The sequence below is a fragment of the Haliotis cracherodii genome, unplaced genomic scaffold, assembly GCF_022045235.1.
Source record: "Haliotis cracherodii isolate W230 unplaced genomic scaffold, xgHalCrac1.p SCAF_16, whole genome shotgun sequence".
NCBI classification, from domain to species: Eukaryota; Metazoa; Mollusca; class Gastropoda; order Lepetellida; family Haliotidae; genus Haliotis; species Haliotis cracherodii.
The window spans coordinates 21,806,028-21,825,857 of record NW_027266271.1 but is presented as its reverse complement, the minus strand read 5'-3'; the positions used below and the strand labels follow the sequence as shown (position 1 = coordinate 21,825,857).

General features: G+C 38.1%; 1 protein-coding gene across 9 annotated transcripts in view; it reads left to right on the top strand.

Moving 5' to 3' along the window:
* The window catches only part of LOC139463930 (myosin-IIIb-like), a 139,162-nt gene extending 119,626 nt beyond the window's left edge, over positions 1-19,536 (top strand). For 4 of the 9 annotated variants that reach the window (XM_071245372.1, XM_071245371.1, XM_071245374.1 and 1 more), the window contains 6 exons: positions 984-1,049; positions 2,982-3,014; positions 3,887-3,976; positions 10,072-10,200; positions 12,904-13,332; positions 15,709-19,536. In XM_071245372.1, coding sequence (XP_071101473.1) covers positions 984-1,049; positions 2,982-3,014; positions 3,887-3,976; positions 10,072-10,200; positions 12,904-13,332; positions 15,709-15,946 — 985 coding nt within the window. In that variant the 3' untranslated portion in view covers positions 15,947-19,536. The remainder of the gene's footprint in view (positions 1-983; positions 1,050-2,981; positions 3,015-3,886; positions 3,977-10,071; positions 10,201-12,903; positions 13,333-15,708) is intronic. The other 5 variants (XM_071245375.1, XM_071245376.1, XM_071245377.1 and 2 more) reach the window with 5 other exon arrangements.
* Positions 19,537-19,830: the final 294 nt, after the last annotated feature.

The window sequence follows — 19,830 nt, the reverse complement described above, 5'->3', positions numbered from 1 at the left end:
TTTTGAAGCGATGTGAATTTTAGTTATTTTTAAATCAAACTTGAAAACTCTCCTGAGTCTTGTTCCACAAAGCGATCTTAGAGCTAAGACGATAGTAATTCCCATACTGTAACCTAGTGTTATGATAGTCGTAAACCTGAGATCGCTTTTGGGAATGACACCCTGAGATGCTGTTTTCTAGCTGTTTTTAATTTGAACCTTCAGAAAAGTTAAAACATTTCACACAGAAACCACTTGAAAACTTTTCATTATTTTCATAGGGGACTGACCATTTAATATTCTGGCCCCTTTTCATAAAGCGATCGTTGCACTGAGATGATACTGTACGTGATGATACTCCCATACTGTAACATAGACTTACAACAGTCGTAGTGCAATGATCCCTTTGTAGATCTGACCCTGGAGGGGGACCTGGGGTTTGGGTTTTTTAGATGAATGTTTTTTCAGTGAACACTTTAAGACAGGCAATTTTTTATAAAAATGATGTGAAAAATTCCAAGGTTTGCAGCATCATTACCATCATCCTACCGGGTACCCTTCCCTACTGGGTGGACAGAGACTTATTCCAAACAAAGTCTATCTCTATGTAGACACCCAATACAACATGTGTTTTAGTGTGCAGCATAACGAAGCCTGTATTTTCAGGAGCAGATATTTTATTTTTTTCAAACAATTCACCCAAAACATTCTCCACCACCCCTACCCCTAGAATATGGAATGGTGTGCACTGAAATTTCATTCTCAGCTTCCTGGGGAGTATACAACCATTTTTATCCAACCGGTACCCTTAACTACTGCATGAACAGAGGCATATTTCAAACAAGGTCTCTTTCTCTAAGGAGACACCCCATGTAACCTGTAAATGAAACAATTTCCCGAACTCTCCCTCCCACATCAGCCCCTAGAATATGGAATGGTCAGCCCCTGAGGATGCTTGTAGGGGCTAGTATTACTGCATGGTAACGTGTTGTGGGTGGTTTCAGCCTGAGTGCCAGTGTGATGGGCGAGGAGCAGAGTGAGTACTATGACTCCATGGTCAGAGAAAACAAGTGAGTGGTCCATCTCACATTATGACATTGTTACATTTTTCATCCTTGTCTTTCTCAATATCAACTCAACTTGTGAAGATATGGGTAGAATAGTTCTTCAACAACCCATGCTTGCTGTAAAAGGTGACTATGCTTGTCGTAAGAGGCGACTAACGGGATCAGGTGGACTCGCTGACTTGGTTGATGCATGTCATCGATGCCAATTGCGTGGTTCGATGCTCATGATGTCAATCACTGGATTTCCTGGTCCAGACTCGATTATTTACAGACCGCCATCATACAGCTGGTATATTGTTGAGTGCAGCGTTAAACAACAAACAACAACATCAACTCCCACTTCACATGATCTTATTGTCCCCATGTCCTTAGAGATATAGGATATTGCTAGGTACATTCCCTTCTTAAATACACCATGTACCTTATCCTATAAAACAGTCATGGGTCATGTGATTGATATCCGTAGACAGCTAGCTAATGTTCATAGATGCCTCGTTTAAAATGCCTCCACCCTTCATTTTGAATTTGGAATGTCATGGCCTTATATGGAGCTGCTAAATATGTATCATGATATTCATGCATTCGTTGCCACGTACATGGCCTATAGAGGATAGAGTGCCTACCTGGTGTGTCTAGAGCGTCTACCTGGTGTGTCTAGTGTGCCTACCTGGTGTGTCTAGTGTGCCTACCTGGTGTGTCTAGAGTGTCTACCAGTGTCTACCTGGTGTGTTTAGAGCGTCTACCTGGTGTGTCTACCTGGTGTGTCTACCTGGTGTGTCTACCTGGTGTGTCTAGAGTGTCTACCTGGTGTGTCTAGTGTGCCTACCTGGTGTGTCTAGTGTGCCTATCTGGTGTGTCTAGAGTGTCTACCTGGTGTGTCTAGAGTGTCTACCTGGTGTGTCTAGAGTGTCTACCTGGTGTGTCTACCTGGTGTGTCTAGAGTGCCTACCTGGTGTGCCTACCTGGTGTGTCTAGAGTGCCTACCTGGTGTGTCTAGAGTGCCTACCTGGTGTGTCTAGAGGATCTACCTGGTGTGTCTAGAGTGCCTACCTGGTGTGTCTAGAGTGCCTACCTGGTGTGTCTAGAGTGTCAGCCTGGTGTGTCTAGAGTGCCTACCTGGTGTGTCTAGAGTGTCAGCCTGGATGGAAGGTTGGTAGGCCAATCCCCAGCTGTCTCACACCAAGAGACATTAAATGAATGAACTTGTTGTTACCCTGCCTGGCACTCGGCATTAATGGGCTAACACAAGTTCTGGTAGGCTTGGAGTCGTATACTGTGTCTGAGTTGGGTATCCATCTTACACTGCAGCATGGTATCTTAGTGGGCAACACTATAAAACCGACATTAGTCCAGACTAGTACAAGCAGGCAGCATACATTCATTACACACAGTAAACAAAACAGTTTGCCATCTACCCCGGTGTGGGGCGGTCGGGTAGCTTAGTGGGTAAAGCATTTGTTCGTCACGCTGAAGCTCCGGGTTCAATTCCTGACATGGTAACAATGTGTGAAGCCCATTTATGGTGTCCCCCGCCATGATATTGCTGGAATATTGCTAAAAGCAGCGTAAAACAATACTCGCTCACTCTGCCCCGATGACATGACCTTATCCAATGATCACAGTAATAAGATATGAGCATTTAGTTAAATGGCAAAATTACTAATGAAGTCCATTTTGGTATTCCTGGTATGTTTATGCCTTGTCCTCCATTAAGATAATTTAATCAATAAATTGCTTTAGTCCTGAATCATTAATTTTCATGTCAGGTAGATTTGAAGACAATTATTTATCTAACGTTGCATCAGTACTATTATGAAAACCTGTTTTCATGAAAGTGTCATGTCTTCATGGTTTTCCAACTTCAAGGATCTCTGTCCTTTGTTTCAAGGAATGAACGACTGTATTCATTTATTCACCATTTATTGTCTTTTCCAGAACACACAGGCTGACAAATGGACACACTTCGCAGTAAGTCAAACGCTGTTTATAAGAATTTTAATGATAGAGTTTTACACTTTTTTTAAGATCTAAAACTTTTTTTACATTTTGTTAAAATGCTAGTATGTCATGAACAGTTTGATTAACTTTTACAGCCTTGTATTAATTCTAATATTTCGGTTTGATGAAGTAACAAACACACTAACCACCAAGCATCTATCTCTATTTTAATCTATCCTGCACTTTAATACGGAAATACTCTGTGTAGAATCAGTACGATATCAGTAGCTGTCATAACGCCACCAAGCCGAGGAGACTTTATTAAACACTACATGGTTATTCTGGGTTAGAACTGGTCTTCAGCAACTCATGCTTGTCGTAGGAGGCGACTAACGGGATCGGGTGTCCTGGCTCGCTGACTTGGTTGATGCATGTCATCGTATCCCAATTGTGTAGATCAGTGTTCATGATGTCAATCACTGGATTGTCTGGTCCAGACTTGATTATTTACAGACATCCGTCATAGCTGGAATATTGCTTGGTGCGGCGTTAAACAACAAACAAACATGTCCTTCAGTGTAGGGCAGGACCGATGTCTCAGGAGTCAATTATTTTGAGGCCACTGTCATATAGCTGAAATAGTGCTGAGTGCGGCGTTTAAACAACAAACAAACTTATTGTGAAGGATATGGGTACTGAAACTACAAATCTATATGATTGCTTTTCTTACAACAGAACTGTATTCTCAGATAACAAACACCCAATATCATTATAAGTGATATGTGTAAGTTTTTTGCATTTTAACTTGTGAGTAACTAAATTATGAAATTGATTATTTCTATTCAGAATGAACATATATAAGGCTACAAATTGTTCACAAATATTGGCATGTAACTTTGTAGGGTCCAAGCTGTGCAGGATACCAAAAGCCAATCAGCCTTGTGTTCTCGAGCACTATTAGCTCAGTCAGCAGCTCAGACTTTCCTGGCCAAGTAAATCGTTATTTATCTGTGTCTATGCCTCTCCTGGCCTCTCTTTTGTCCGTGTTGCTGCAGGCTCTGGCGCCTGTGTCATGACCAGCGTATATCATACATGTTGCATGTAACCTCAAGGAACACATCCTGTGTGACATTAACATAGTAACTGGTGTCCTGTCAGTACTTCATGGGCTTCTTTACACATCGTTCCTCTAATTCCCGTGAACATATCAATCTCATTAAAATCAGATCTTTGTTCTCACTTCTGCTAAATAAAGATCTGAGGACATCCCATTTTGGGTCACGTCAGGCCGACCTTGCGCGAACTTTGACCGACCAATGGAATGACCAATCAGAAAGCATCTTTCTCGTGCTTTACGGCACAAGTTCCAAATTGGCGACTACGCTTCGAAACATATTTTGACAAATTCTCGATTACAAATTTGAAATTTAAACTAAAAAAACATTCTGGAATGGCTAATCGATGGTCTAGATTGTAAGGATTCAGTCGTTAAACCCTTAACTATCGTTCGGAATACACCATGTTAAAGTTTTCGAGATTGCATAACTAGAAATCACATTCTGACTGTCACTTTCATAATCTGGTAAGCGATGCACTGATTGGTCGGATGAAAGGTCATTCTGACGTGACCTGTAATGGGATGGCCTCAGATCTTTGTTTAGCGGTAGCGGAGAACGAAGGTCTGATTTGAATGAGATTGGTGACCATATGCACCAAGCATGAACAGTTATTGGAACATTGTAGATTAATCCTAGTTTAGTGAATTAGTTAAATGAGTATTTATTGAAGGTTGTATACTAAATACATGTACCGATTAGCCAGTTGTCAGATTACACAGTATACTGTATTTATGAAAAGGCCCATGCCCGGGGATGATTCTTAAATGCAACATATATATATATATATACTTGACGTCAGACGGTGAGTGCACGAGGGATGACGTATTACATTGTGCACCTCCTCATGCAGTTATCATATACACTGATGTTCTTTTTCAACTTGTATTTTTTGACTGAATGGACGCCCATAATATACTGCCACATGCGGTGTAATAATGATTCAAATCTATTTTTAGGACATTTATATAATGAACTGAAGCCATGTGTGAAGGAAATAGACAAGGGGGAGTTGTTTATTGTACAATAAAACACTGTAGGGGAAATATGCCCTCGTGGTTTATCCTCCCTGCAGTGTTTTATTGTACCATAAACGACGACCAGGAGTTGTTTATTTTTCATATGAGATATCAACATTATGTAAGCCTCTTTAAGGATGTTAATAAAATGTACAAGCTTTAAAATTATTTACCCTAATTTTAATAATGATGACTCCCTGAATGCACTCAGACCATGGCAATGTTGGACAAGTTCATTTTATGAACAGGAGAGTTCAGTTTGGTATTTCCTGCATATTCTTACCATTCTCACAGTGATTATTTGTACCTTTTCTCCCAATTCTGAGTGTCATCTCTCTCCCACTTTTGGATGCGATTGTTAGGCCATTGCATTTATCTGTGTTGCCAAGCTACAGCTATAGGGAACAACTCACTACCCTCTCAAAAATAACACTGTCCAATTTACAACGTCATCAAGTTGCGAGCGTATATTGGAATCTCTAGAAATGATGTCATGATAGAACAAAGTTTTATCGTGAATTAAACCATCCCTCGTTCTTCATTGTTCTTTGCAATTCATAGCATATCTATGAAACTCAGACTCATGAAAGTCAGATGAACCCTCTACTCCATGAATAAACTTTGCGCAAATCGCTCTGTTGCCTGACATTAAAACAATGCCATTGCACATGTTGCAGATGTTGTCAAACGTTTGGTTGATCAGGGATTTATCTACTCCAACTCAGAGGACGATGTTCGGCCCCAAGTCTACAGCAAATGTCATTAAAAATTCCCAAATTGGAATCAAAATTGTCCAAATTCATGTCAATATATATAACTAATAACGCATTTTGTGGCTTTGTGGAGCCATTTCTCTGATAACAGGACCAATAAAGTGGAAGAGGTTTCATGCTTAGTGTTATGTTTTTGCATTGAATACAGTCTTGAAATACAAAGTTGAAATACTTTTGAACTAAGAAATTTAGAACTTAATTTGTTTTCCCAATTTTGAACAAAATTATTTTCCCCCCCCCCAATTTGCTTGTTTTGAATCTTACAATAATTCCTGGTGATGTAACCCGAGAACTAGGGCTGGGACAAGTCCAAATATACTACCCGGGTACCAACCCTGCTATTACCCTACCCTACCCGGGTATTCATGTGCCCTCTAGAGTTGGGTACAAAATGTCCAATTGGGAATAGTTTGACCATAGCCCTTGTAAAATGTATTTAGATAGACGTATAAAACGATCTGGTCATGCATACACTGAAGTTGACTGAAGTTTTAACTCTATTCAAACCTATAAAGGTCAGAAGGAATGGGTGCATAGTCAGAAAGAAATGCGAACATTAGTGATTTTTTTGTGTGTAACCATAGTGCTCTAGAAAATGTTTGGGATTAAACAATATATCCCGTGACTAAACACAGGTCTGGGTATTCCTGTGGGTACCTGGGTCCTACTTAGAACCCACCTGACAGAGTACCCGTGTACTTGAGTTACCCGACCCGTGTAGATCCGGGGTAGAACAGGTCTTCAGCAACCCATGCTTGGCGTAAAAGGCGACTATGCTTGTCGTAAGAGGCAACTAACGGGATCGGGTGGTCAGACTTACTGACTTGGTTGTTGCATGTCATCGTATCCCAATTGCGTGGATCGAAGCTCATGATGTCAATCACTGGATTGTCTGGTCCAGACTCGATTATTTACAGACCGCTGTCATTAAAAAACAGACAAACAAACAAACTTTACTAGAGCAAGTAAAGAAAAGTATTATCTTTATCAGTCACATGGCTGTAATATTGCTGAGTGTGGCATTAAAAAATACAAAAAAAACCACAACAAACAAACAAACAAACAAACAAACAAACCCAAGTTACCTGTCCAAGCCCTACTGAGAACTCAGTGGTCTGAGCTCTTGTTAGCTCCCTCTTCCTAGAACCAGGCTTCTGCTTAATGTGTTGGGGGGCACAGGTGGCCCAGTCGTCTAAGGCGCTGCTGTGCAGAGTTGCGTTATTACGTCGAATACGGTATGTATTCACTAGTGATGGAGGAGAAGAGTGTTTACAAGCCCATGAAGTATTGATGAGGACATTGATGGTGTGAAGTTTTAATCTGAATTATATCTCTTAATTCATTGCTTTGTAGTGTGAAGTATTTTTAATAAATATGATATAAGTGTTAATGAACAAATATTATTTTCATGGTGTGAAGTGTGTTTTGTAAAGATTATGTGAGTTTCAGGAAGTTACGGTCTGTTTGATAAGATTTGTGTACTTCATGAGTGCACTAGAACTCTCGATGTTTCCCTAGTGATGTAATTTCATGTATCAAATAGTTTTGTTGCTGTTGATAACTCATCATTTGTGCATGTGCATGCTTTTATTTGCTGTGGACTTGAGCCCTGATCAAACAATTCTCTGTAACTTAATATTCGATTCAATATATTAATTCAATATCAGAATCATATTGGCAGACAGTGGGGGCATGGGTGGCCCAGTCATCTAAGGTGCTACAGTTTGCCGAACTGATTTGGATCAATTTGGCCTGTGTGTGTGGGTTCGAATTCCGGTTCACCCTGAGTATATTTCTTGGTTTGTCAGCACCATACATACTCATGGGTTTCACCAAAGTGGTATGTCATCATATCCCAATTGCATGGATCGATTTTCATGATGTCAATCACAGGATTGTCTGGTCCAGACTCGAGAATTTACAGATCAGTGTCATATAGCTGGAATATTGATGAGTGTGGCGTTAAACAAAAAAACAAAACAAAAAAACAACATCATCACTGGCTATGGTGGAGCACAGCTGGCCAAGAGGTTGCACCTTGGCAGAGCCAGGATATGTTGGTGCTGGTTCAAATCCTGTATTATGATACACGGTTTGTCTGCACCAGTAACTAGGGCTGAGACAAGTCCAAATTTATTCTCCGGGTACCTGACCCACTATTATCTGACCCTATACTTGCTATAGGTCTCAAGATTTGGCTACAAAATATCTGCTTGGGAATTAATTTACTAGAGGACCCGTGAAGATGCGGAGTAGAATAGGTCTTCAGCTTCCCATGTTTGCAACATTAGGCAACTAACAGGATTGGGTGGTCAGGCTCGCTGACTTGGTTGATGCATGTCATTGGTCCAAATTGCGTGGATCGATGTTCATGATGTCAATCACTGGATGGTCTTGTCCAGACTTGATTATTTACAGACCTCCGTCATATAGCTGTAATATTGAGTGTGGCATTAAAAAACAGACAAACAAACAAACAAACAAACAAACAAAGCCCTGGCTAAAAGTATTGATTTACCAGAAAAAACAATGTGGTCATGCTTACACTGAAAGTGACCAATGCAAAGCTTTATCTTTATTCAAACAAATATAAATCAGAAGGAATGTGTGCACAGGCTTCTAGAAAGCAAAGCAACCATTAGTCAATTTTGTGACTTGAGTGAATTTATGTCATTGACACTATGACTTGACTAACCACGGGTCTGGGTAGTCCTGTGGGTACATGGGTCCTACTCATTACCCACCCCACAGAGCAACAAGCACCCATACTAGTGTTCACTGTTGCACCAAAGTGGCAAAGGTCTGTCACTTGGTCTTCCCTAAGGGCCGACAACAAACCCCAGAAGCAAAACTAGTTATGAGACTTTAGACTTTCTCCTGGTTAAACAATATCACCAACACATATCAGATCAAGTATTTCAGTAGCTCATTCATTAAATCAAGGCTTTCACTGTGGCCTTGGTTATAGTGACATACTGTGGTAATTGAGTACTGTTCAAGGAAGTGTAACACACTTCACTGACATACACTGTGCTTATATCGGGGGCTTCAGGTTGAGCATCCTCCTTGCCTATCCTTTCCATGCTAAACATGTGTACTGCTTATCATTTCTATAATGGATGTATATTGTTTTGTTTTATGGTATGTGGTGCTGTCCAAATATATGCAAATATATGCATGAATTAGAGCTGAAATTTGTTTCTGCTAGAAAGAAAAGATAATTTCTTATTAAGGATGATTTAGCTGCTGTGAATGTGCCATTGTACTTAAATCTTGCTTAAGATAATTTTCATCTGTACATATTTGATACAAAAGGGTTTGATTAACGATCTTGATTTTTTAACAGTTTTTATATGTGTCCTTTTGTGCTTGGTATTTGATATGTGAAGTCAATTTATATATTTTTATTTTTACAGTTGTTGTTTTCAAGCTTCAGTTGTTGCATGTTGTTGTCAGATACCTTTTGTTACAATTGTAATCTGTTAGCACCCCGCCTGTACACACTTGTATACACCATGGGTACTCTCTGATTAAAACATTTTGTGTTGTTGACTCCAGAATTAATGGATATTCACTGCAAATTAGGCTATATGGCATCGGAATATCTGCATATCACATATAGGACATTAAACACGGGATGGTACTCATGTGTTGTTTGACAAACATTTTGCATTTGTTTTTTCTAGATTTATGCTTTCTGAATTAAAAAGAAGTTGAAGCTTATTAATGTTATGCTGAATAGATAAAAACGTTTGGGATTGAGCAATGAAAATTTATGTTGGTGGGATACCCTTTATCAAGGCTTCAGTAATTCTATGAGGTTTACAGATGATTTGGACCTATGTTTTTGCAAAATAAAATCAAAATGCTGATTTAATTGAAAATATGCTCTTTTTTAAACATCCACATTTTTTTGTAAATTCTTGTATTCATAATTTTGTTTATTTATATATGCCTCAAAAGGTTGGATGTCGAAGTTGTTAGTTGAGGCTTTTTCATTCAGGAGGATGTTCACTGACAATGCAGTGCACACATGCCCAACACACTGGGAGCTGAAAGTATCAATAGAAATAGCTATTTAGAACGTATCCTTTGGTGTCGACAACCCATGGGTACCTGCCTCACTAACATTGTGTTAACTCTGTAACTCTGATGGCTCACTTCCTGTCCTGGCCTGTAGCAAGCCTTGTGACCTCCAGTCGGGTGACTCCGCCAAGCCCTTACCTAAAAACAGCAGCTCCTCTAACCTGGCCTGGGACGCTCCGTTACAATCGGCACGGGAACGGGCACTTGCATCGCAGGACATTGAGTTAGTACTGGTCTCTGTGTTGTGTGGGCTGTAGGGGAACCGCCAACAGGGGTGTGAATACATTAGTCCCTGGTGATGTGTGAATACATTAGTCCCTGGTGATGTGTGAATACATTAGTCCCTGGTGATGTGTGAATACATTAGTCCCTGGCGATGTGTGAATACATTAGTCCCTGGTGATGTGTGAATACATTAGTCCCTGATGATGTGTGAATACATTAGTCCCTGGTGATGTGTGAATACATTAGTCCCTGGTGATGTGTGAATACATTAGTCCCTGATGATGTGTGAATACATTAGTCCCTGATGATATGTGAATACATTAGGCCCTGATGTTTGAATACATTAGTCCATGGTGATGTGTGAATACATTAGTCCATGGTGATGTGTGAAGACATATGTCCCTGATGATTTGTGAATACATTAGCCCCTGGTGATGTGTGAATACATTAGTCCCTGATGATGTGTGAATACATTAGTCCCTGGTGATGTGTGTATACATTAGTCCATGGTGATATGTGAATACATTAGTCCATGGTGATATGTGAATACATTAGTCCATGGTGATATGTGAATACATTAGTCCATGGTGATATGTGAATACAGTAGTCCATTGTGATATGTGAATACATTAGTTCATGGTCACGTGTGAATGCCTTCTTATGTTGGTTTGCTTATCAACAGTGGTTATGATGATGTCCTAATGAGGAAACTTGAAGATTAGAATCTCTCTACTAATGGCGGCCTCCCAGCTTTGGAACTTGATGCCTATTGAAACATACCTAATGTCAACCCTGTATGGACTATTGTCAGCTTCTGAGATATACTCACCACCACCACTGAAGGGGCAATTGTATAATGTACATATAGATGTAAAACATCAACACCAAAGAATAAACAGTCTTCTATGGTTGGGACGAGTCCCGAGTTACCCATCCCAGCCCTACAGTCTTCATCATCCGCTGAAACAGATTCATTAGGGGCGTAAGGCGAAATTGCAGAGAAATGTATATGAATGCATCACTGAAACTCAGGGATGACTCCCTGTAAGACATGGTTGGATGGGTTAAGGCCCCGTGCATGTTGATCAGAGCTCCAGATAAGCTGCGTATCTGCGTAAAATATGCATCAGAAATGCAGACATTAAAAATAAATCCAAGCGTATCAAATACGCAACGAACATTACAGACATGCTACCAAAATAAAACTTGTGCATATCATTAAAATATTGTGAAGTAACCCTGCGTATTCGATTAGCAAATCAGCCACATATTTTGAAATCATAAACGGACATTCCGTCCTGATCAACCTTGCCAAACTCCATGATGACAGTAACATCATGATCATTTGCCATCACACTTTCTTGTGGAAGTAGCGTGGTATTTTTGAGTCCTATAAAGCTCTCGAACCCACACGACACCAGTTTGCAGGGACTAGATGAATAGTGTTTTTAAATATTTAACTTAAATACCCACATGTGTAAAAACTAATGAGTAACAGAAATTTGAATACCCAGATAGAATTACTGATACCCAATGATTTTAAAATGCACGCGTAAAATACCCACAACACCAAGACCAGATGCTGACCAGCATTCATACTACTTGGCTTCTTGACCAACTCCCTATTAAAAACTCACTATTAAAAATTCAACATTAACAACTCACCACATGTATACTGTTCAAGCACAACATGGTGACAGTGTAATTGCTTTAAATGTAGCCACAGTTGCATGTATGTTCTACTCATGGCTTGAACATGCAAAACTAGTTCACATTTTTCGTAAAAATCTAAAATTTGTAAACCTGTATTGAAAGTTTAGAGCGACAACTATGTACCCTGTAATACCAGTTGCAGATGTCACTAGTGGGGTGTACAGAATGTTATGAACTGAATTGTCTTGTTCTTCACAACACGAACATTCTGCCTGTAATTCCTATTCCCGGGTAGTGACATGCAAATTTATCATTATCACTTCAGATATTACTAGAACATATTTTTGGTAAAATATTTATGTGCAGCAATAACATCTATCCTGTGACCACCATCAAAATTTCAGAACAAATGATGAACTGAAAGTCAGTTAGGATGTGACAAGCAGTGACATTATATCAAGCATTATGATATCATAGAAACTGGCCAATTTACTTGTATGGGTTTGTACAAGATGGCAAATGGCCAATCAGATAGCTTTATTCTTTACTTATTAATGGTTATTTTCTGTACCAAAATGCCTCACAGATGGTTTATATATGATCAGAAATTCATGTGTGGACTTGATTATGTTGACAAATGATAGTAAAATTGAAGTGACAGATCAACTTTTGTAACATGAAAAAGGTGTTGTTTAACTTCTTTTGAGTAGCATATATGCACCTTCATTCAGTGGTGATGAGTATATGAAACTGTCAGATTTGACATCTGCTCCATGCAATGGAATACCATCTTTAACTAACTACTGAATTCACCTAAACAGTTTCATGTCTAGCAGCTTAAGCTTGTAAGTGAGAAATCACAGGATCAACTAGATGGTGATGGATGAAACGCAATATGCACATTTATATGCACTAATAGTTTGCATGAATGCTAGTCACTTTTAATATATGTAGCATACTAATATTTAATTGAGTTTGCATTGTTTGAATCCAGAAATTATTTCATGACAAACCTTTCAAAGGACACATACTTTAATCTATTTCCCAGCTCTGATGAAGAGATTGAGTACCCTACCAACGGACTTGTGGAGACTGACCTTACAACTGACAAGTCAGCGTTTTTCGAAGAGGATAATGACCCTCATGAAATGGCCAAGAGGTTGGAGAAGGAGATGGCGGCCAGCGTGGTCAGCTTCTGGAGGAAGAGCGTGATGCAGTCACAAGTGCATGTCGACTTCGAGGAGTACGATGAGGATGAGGAGGAAGAGAACACTTCAAATGTTTCCTATGGTCATGACCCAGATCTGCCTCCCCCACCTCCACCCCTGGAAATGACAATGGACTCACCCACAGGTGCCCCTCCTCCTCCTCCACCACCTCCACCTCCTCCACTGCCTCACTCTCAGACCATGCCCATGATGAACGGAGGGGGACATGTCACGTTGTTGGAGAATGGAACAAATGGAGACATGCAAAGGTGGGTGTGTTTGTTGCTGACTTCCCTGGAATGAACTAATTCAGTAGAACAGTTTCCTTGTTTCTTAGGCACAGTGGATTTTTATATGTGCTCCCTATGATGCAGAGATATCTTACTTATTGTCAGCTTGATGATCTTCCTACTGTTGAAGTTGGCAGGATGGATATAATTGACTAATCTATTGGTATTATTTGAGTAAATTCATTGTTTTGGTAATTTATGTTATCTAATCAGGTACAGTACACTACGGTTATAACAAACTCAAAGGGACCACTAATTTTAGTTCTTCATAACCACAGTTGGTAATATTAGCATATATACAGCACATATACAGCAAATGTCCGGGACTAAAAAATAAGTTCATTATATCTGTCAGTTTGTTATAAGCGTTTTTGTTATAAACATAGTTTACTGTAGTACCATAAAATCATAGGAGAATAAGTAACCTTCATAGGCATTCATGAAAGCATCTGTCAAAACCATGTACCCAGGATAATCGAGAGGTAAAGAGTGCATAATTTATGCCAAAGGCCACAACAAAATTGATACCTTTTTCATTTTAACCTCCCACCATTGATGATTGTATGTTTTGTATTTAATAGCAGGACAGGTATCATAATAAAAGTCTCTCATAATGAAGAAAAATCAAATACTATTAATTTAAAATGAAGATGCACTGATTTCCACTGATCCATCTAGAAAACATTTTTTGAAAATAATTTACTGAAATGTATGTTGTCATTGCAAAATGTCATGAAAGTTGGCTCCTTGCCATTATAAGAGAAAAACACCCTGCATGAACAGGGATCTAATTTGTTGTGGTCTCTAACAGAAACAGTTTGTAATGTCAGGCAGTACAGATGTGTTTTGTTTGTTGTTTAATGCCGCACTCAGCTATATTCCAGCTATATGACGGCTCTCTGTAAATAATCGAGTCTGGACTATTCAGTCCAGTGATTGACATTAAAGGCATTAATTTCCTCTACCGTGACATGCATCAACCAAGTCACCTGATCCTGTTAGTCACCTGATACGACAGCTATGGGTTGCTGAAGACCAATTCAACCAGGACCTTCACATACCAGTACTATTTTATGCAATCTGTTTGAAAGAGATATTGATTGGTTATGATTAGATGACATTATCTCTTGATATTGTTTATGATACAGACAACGATCCATTCTAAAAGAAACTGACTGATTTAATTATCTCTATCAGTGTTTGGATAACTCATCTGTAACCATGGTTACCAGGTAATCTTGAACATTTAGGCACAAGTTTGCACTCACAGGGTTTATTTACACTTAACTCACTGTCATAATGTGACTGTTTCTCCACATTTCCATCCCTTTCCCCTTGAAACTGGTTCAAACGATCTTCCGTACATGTCTAGCATTTGTAAGGACTTCAAGTGTTAAGATTTTACCTTACCAGTAGTTTCCATGTTAGATCAAATGTCACATCTATATATCTATGTTTGTATATACTGTGTTAAAAGTTCCTTTTGTGCAAAGTAACATTTTTACGATATTTGTTGGATTTTCTAATGTTAACTTCAATGATGATAATATATGATTCATTTGACGACTTCCCACATGACCTCACAATCCCACTTACCAACACATTTTATTAAAATGTCATTTCACAATGTTTGTGTTTGTTTGTTTGTTTGTTTTAAATAATGTCGCACTCAGCAATATTCCTGCTATATGACTGCGGCCTGAAAACAATCAAGTCTTTACCAGACAATCCAGTGATTGATATGGAAAACAATAATCCACACCGCCGGGGTACGATGACATGCTGTCAACCAAGTGACTGAGTCTGACCACCCGATTGGTTGCCAGCATTGCTAGTTTGCTGGGGACCTATTCTAAACTGGAATACCCACGTGGATATTTGCTTTGATTGGGGTTTATGCACATGCTAATTATAGTTCTACTCCACTGATAGCAGTTTTATGTCTGTCTTGTGGCATGTAATGTTTGAAACACTGAGTCGAAGTGTTCAACTGACCGTGAATGTCTTGCAGTTGTGTGACTAACGACAGGGTATTGGTATGAAGCCTTGATGTTACAGATATTAGTTTCTGGAACTGTTTGAGTTATCAAGAATATTTGTAAAACTACAATATTCATTTGATTCATGAGTTTGAAATGTAGAAACCTATTTTATCTAGATAACATAATTATGTGAAAAACAGTTTGTGTTCAAAACGCATATTATTTCCTTATAAGTACTGATGGTAAAGTAATGTGAATGATGTTTCTGTATCTTATGTGCAATGTGGATAATTGAATGACAAATTTGAAAATATGAATGATCTTTTTAAGAGAAAAATGTCAGAAACTATATGCTCTGCTTCTTGTTTTTCAGATCTGAAGATAGAAATGTGCCTAAGTCAAAAAGTGACAACTATATCGGAAATGATTCTCAGCTTGTGGCAAAGCAAGTTTCACTTACCGATATCCGAGCCAAACTTCGGAAAACAAACATTGATGTTGGGGAAGGAACTCTCAGAAGGGTTGTAGAATCCTCACCCTCTCAAGTTGACTTTCGTCATGTCTTAAAGAAAAAACAGCAAAAGACTCTCATGGGGAATGGTTATAACTAAGAAGCTCAGAAACTAATACATCTACAGTGACCAGTCTTCAGAAACCAATACATCCAGCTTGCTTCAGGAAGCCTTCACAATGTCCATGTTTTCAGAAACAACTACATCCTTTTGCCAAACAGTATATTTTTGAACAGACATTCTGAAATTATCCTTACTCACTAGATGTTATCTAGTGTGTAATTTTACATTATTTATTAGTTAAAATATGAATCCAAAGAATAGGACCCCTTCAATATGGAGCTTCTTCTTATGCCAAAATGTGACAGCACCTGTGTGAGTGTTTGTATGTATTATTTTTGTGTAATGACCTCAGACCTTTGTTCACCTAGATGTGAATGGCGCCTCCATATATAGTGTTGTAAAGATGGTCCATGTTAAATATAGGAATATTGTGTTTTGTGCTCTTGGCACTCACCATGTCTTAACACATGACAAAAATAACCACTCAATCACAGAGATTGAAGTAATGTTGAACAAAATTGATTTCAGTGTGTTTAGTGACAGTGATGCTATTGTAGCAGGGCGTGGAGTCAGCCCACAGATGACATCCTTACCTTGTCAGCTTGCTGACGGGGTTCACCTCTTTGGTCATGTGGACAAGGCGTCCGACCTCTGATCAGAAGGTCCGTGGTTCGAATCCCAATGGACTCGGAAATTTTATGGCCACTACACTACAAAAATTACTGTTGGTATTTGAGGAATTTATGACAGAACTGCAGTTATGTTCTTCAGTTATATCAAAGATATTGTCAGTCGAAACAATGTGAACACAAATAAAATGCCACCCAAAGTATTGAATACAAAGAGCATTAATCACATGAGGTTGATACCTACAGTGTTTGTATAGTCCACGTAGGTTTGATGGTTACCTTTGGTAATAAAACATAAAATATTAATTATTTGATTTATATATAATATTGATGAGTTCTATGTTGAAAGTGATGTCCAGTTGTCCCCTTTATACATACCCCTCAACATACGTTTGTTATACCCCGGATGTTGATCTCAGTATGACTTCGTCTTCGTTTCTTTACAAATATTGAGGACATTGTCTTTACGCTTTTCACCAAAGTTGGAGGACACTAAACGATTCAGCTTTACCAGGAGGAGGAAGCAGAGCTGTGTGTTTGATGTGTTGTTTTACTCACCATTAACTGACAGATAGACTGGATCAGAAAATCCCACTTTGCACAGATGCGCATCTGGGGTAGAACAAGGTTCCAGGATGACATGTTACAGTTTGCCTGTCTGAGTGTTCATGAACAAATGTTAATCAAAGTTTAAAGGAGGACTTGTCTCTGTGAAATCAGGCTGGGATGGCTAATAATGTTCTTTCTGAGCACTAGATGTAGAGGAATTATCCTGCATACACGTGAAGGTGACATGGCACATTCAGTAATGAGTCGATATGTTGGTTGAAAGTTCAGTCCCCAGCATTTTGGCAATTGGCTGTGACTGGCCAGTAGTGTTCAAATGTTTGAAATGTTTTTGATATAGAGAAGGTGTAATATATTTAGAAATATTTTGTAATTACCCTGTACAGTTTGATTTGGTATTCTTGTGTGAATATTGAGTATTGTAGTGAGATGAAATAGCAAGCTTTATGGGTTGGACATTGGAAGATCCTGAAAAACGAGGAAAAGGAAAATAGTAATCTACCGATAGAGTTGGCTTAAATGTACATCGTGTGATTCTAATGCCAAAATATTCTGCAAATAGAATATCCATGTGTTTTTCCACAGTTGTTTTCATCGTTTTGAATTTTACATTTGTAGTAGGAAAAATGTCCTTCAAATCTTGTAATATTTCTGAATGGTTTGTATATTCATGTAGCTGGGTTTCACAGATGTATTTGATTGTCATCTCTGCACATTTCCTATCTTGATGTTAGGTATACCAGCACATTATTGTCACAGGCAATAAGAAATGTTTACTGTTCAAAACGAGTTAAAGAGCACATGATTCTTCACATTACTATAGTCAACATGCCATGACAGATTAACTGTAGTAGCATGAAAGAATCAGGTGTTCCTGAACTTCTTTTCAGTGGTATATATGATCACTGTGACAATGTTGATTTGAGATTAAACTTAATTGTAAATTCTTAATTCACATTTAATTTGGTTTTAAAATTTCTTTAATTCACCAAAGATTTTATTCATATATGGTGTAATAGGAATAGATGTTATGCAGTCATAGGTCACAGCAACATATTTACTAAGCTAATAGAACCTTTGTGCAGATAAATAAGAGGAAAGGTAGTTATGTACAGCTTGTTGACAGGGTGTTGACCATGTAATTATGTCACTTTCAAATAACAGAAAATCAATTCCAATGGTTCAGTGTAAATATTTCTTCGTTAGGATTTGGGATTGGCAGCTTCAATTGAATTTTGATTTGTTACGGAGGTTGTTGCTTGTGAAACACTTCTCAATTGTCTGTGATACTACTAGCATTCCAACAGTTTTACTTAAGAATGTCAAAAGTGTTTTGCCTGTTATATAACTTTTAGTGCTTAACTCCATTAGTTGTGAGTGTGTTCCAGTTGAAGTTAGTTGTTTTTCATACCAATATGAAACATATCAACGGTTGTGATGAAGCTATTTTCTTGTAAACTATATACATTTGCTTGTATGTTTGATGTTGATGATTGTGTTTGTTGTAATATCTGTTTTAATGAACTTGCAGAGTTTAGAATATTTGGTGCTGATGTACAAAGTGTTGTTGAAAATAAAAAGTTTAACGTTTTAGAGACAAGAAAATGGAAAAACGAAAGTTCTTAGATAGTGACAGTGATATATTTTGGGTAATATTATTCTAGAGAGGCAATATGTCGATAATCGTATACATGTGTCTGGTGTTATATTACAATGTATCCATTGCTTACATGTTTGTTAGGATGTTTTTGTTAACATCATTGTTACAGGACTTTGTTACATGACACTTACATGACATTGTTGCATGACACATGACATTGGTACATGACAGTTACATGACACATGACATTGTTACATGACACTTACAGGACATTGTTACATGACACTATTACATGATATTGTTTTCAGTGTTATATTGTCATGTATAGCATGTACATATGATAACATTTGATCAACACTTAACATAATTTTAACAGAACAAATGAATGACCGTTTAATGTCCCTTTGTCTTGCAGGTTAGCACTTATCTTTATTACAAACAAAATTAAAATTTAGAAAGATTACGTCATTAAAAGCCTAATGTTCCAATTTGAGGAGAAAAATCTTTTGCAGATTGAATTGAACCAAGTACTTCGTAACCTTTGTCGTTATAACTTAAATGAAGACATGAAACTGTCATGGATAACAACTTTACTGTTTGTCCATGGATAACAACTTTATTGTTTGTCCATGGATAACAACTTTATTATTTGTCAATGGATAACAACTCTACTGTTTGTCCATGGATAACAACTTTACTGTTTGTCAATGGATAACAACTTTATTATTTGTCAATGGATAACAACTTTACTGTTTGTCAATGGATAACAACTTTATTGTTTGTCCATGGATAACAACTTAACTGTTTGTCAATGGATAACAACTTTATTATTTGTCAATGGATATCAACTTTACTGTTTGTCAATGGATAACAACTTTATTGTTTGTCCATGGATAACAACTTTACTGTTTGTCCATGGATAACAACTTTATTGTTTGTCCATGGATAACAACTTTACTGTTTGTCCATGGATAACAACTTTACTGTTTGTCCATGGATAACAACTTTACTGTTTGTCCATGGATAACAACTTTATTGTTTGTCCATGGATAACAACTTTACTGTTTGTCCATGGATAACAACTTTATTGTTTGTCCATGGATAACAACTTTATTGTTTGTCCA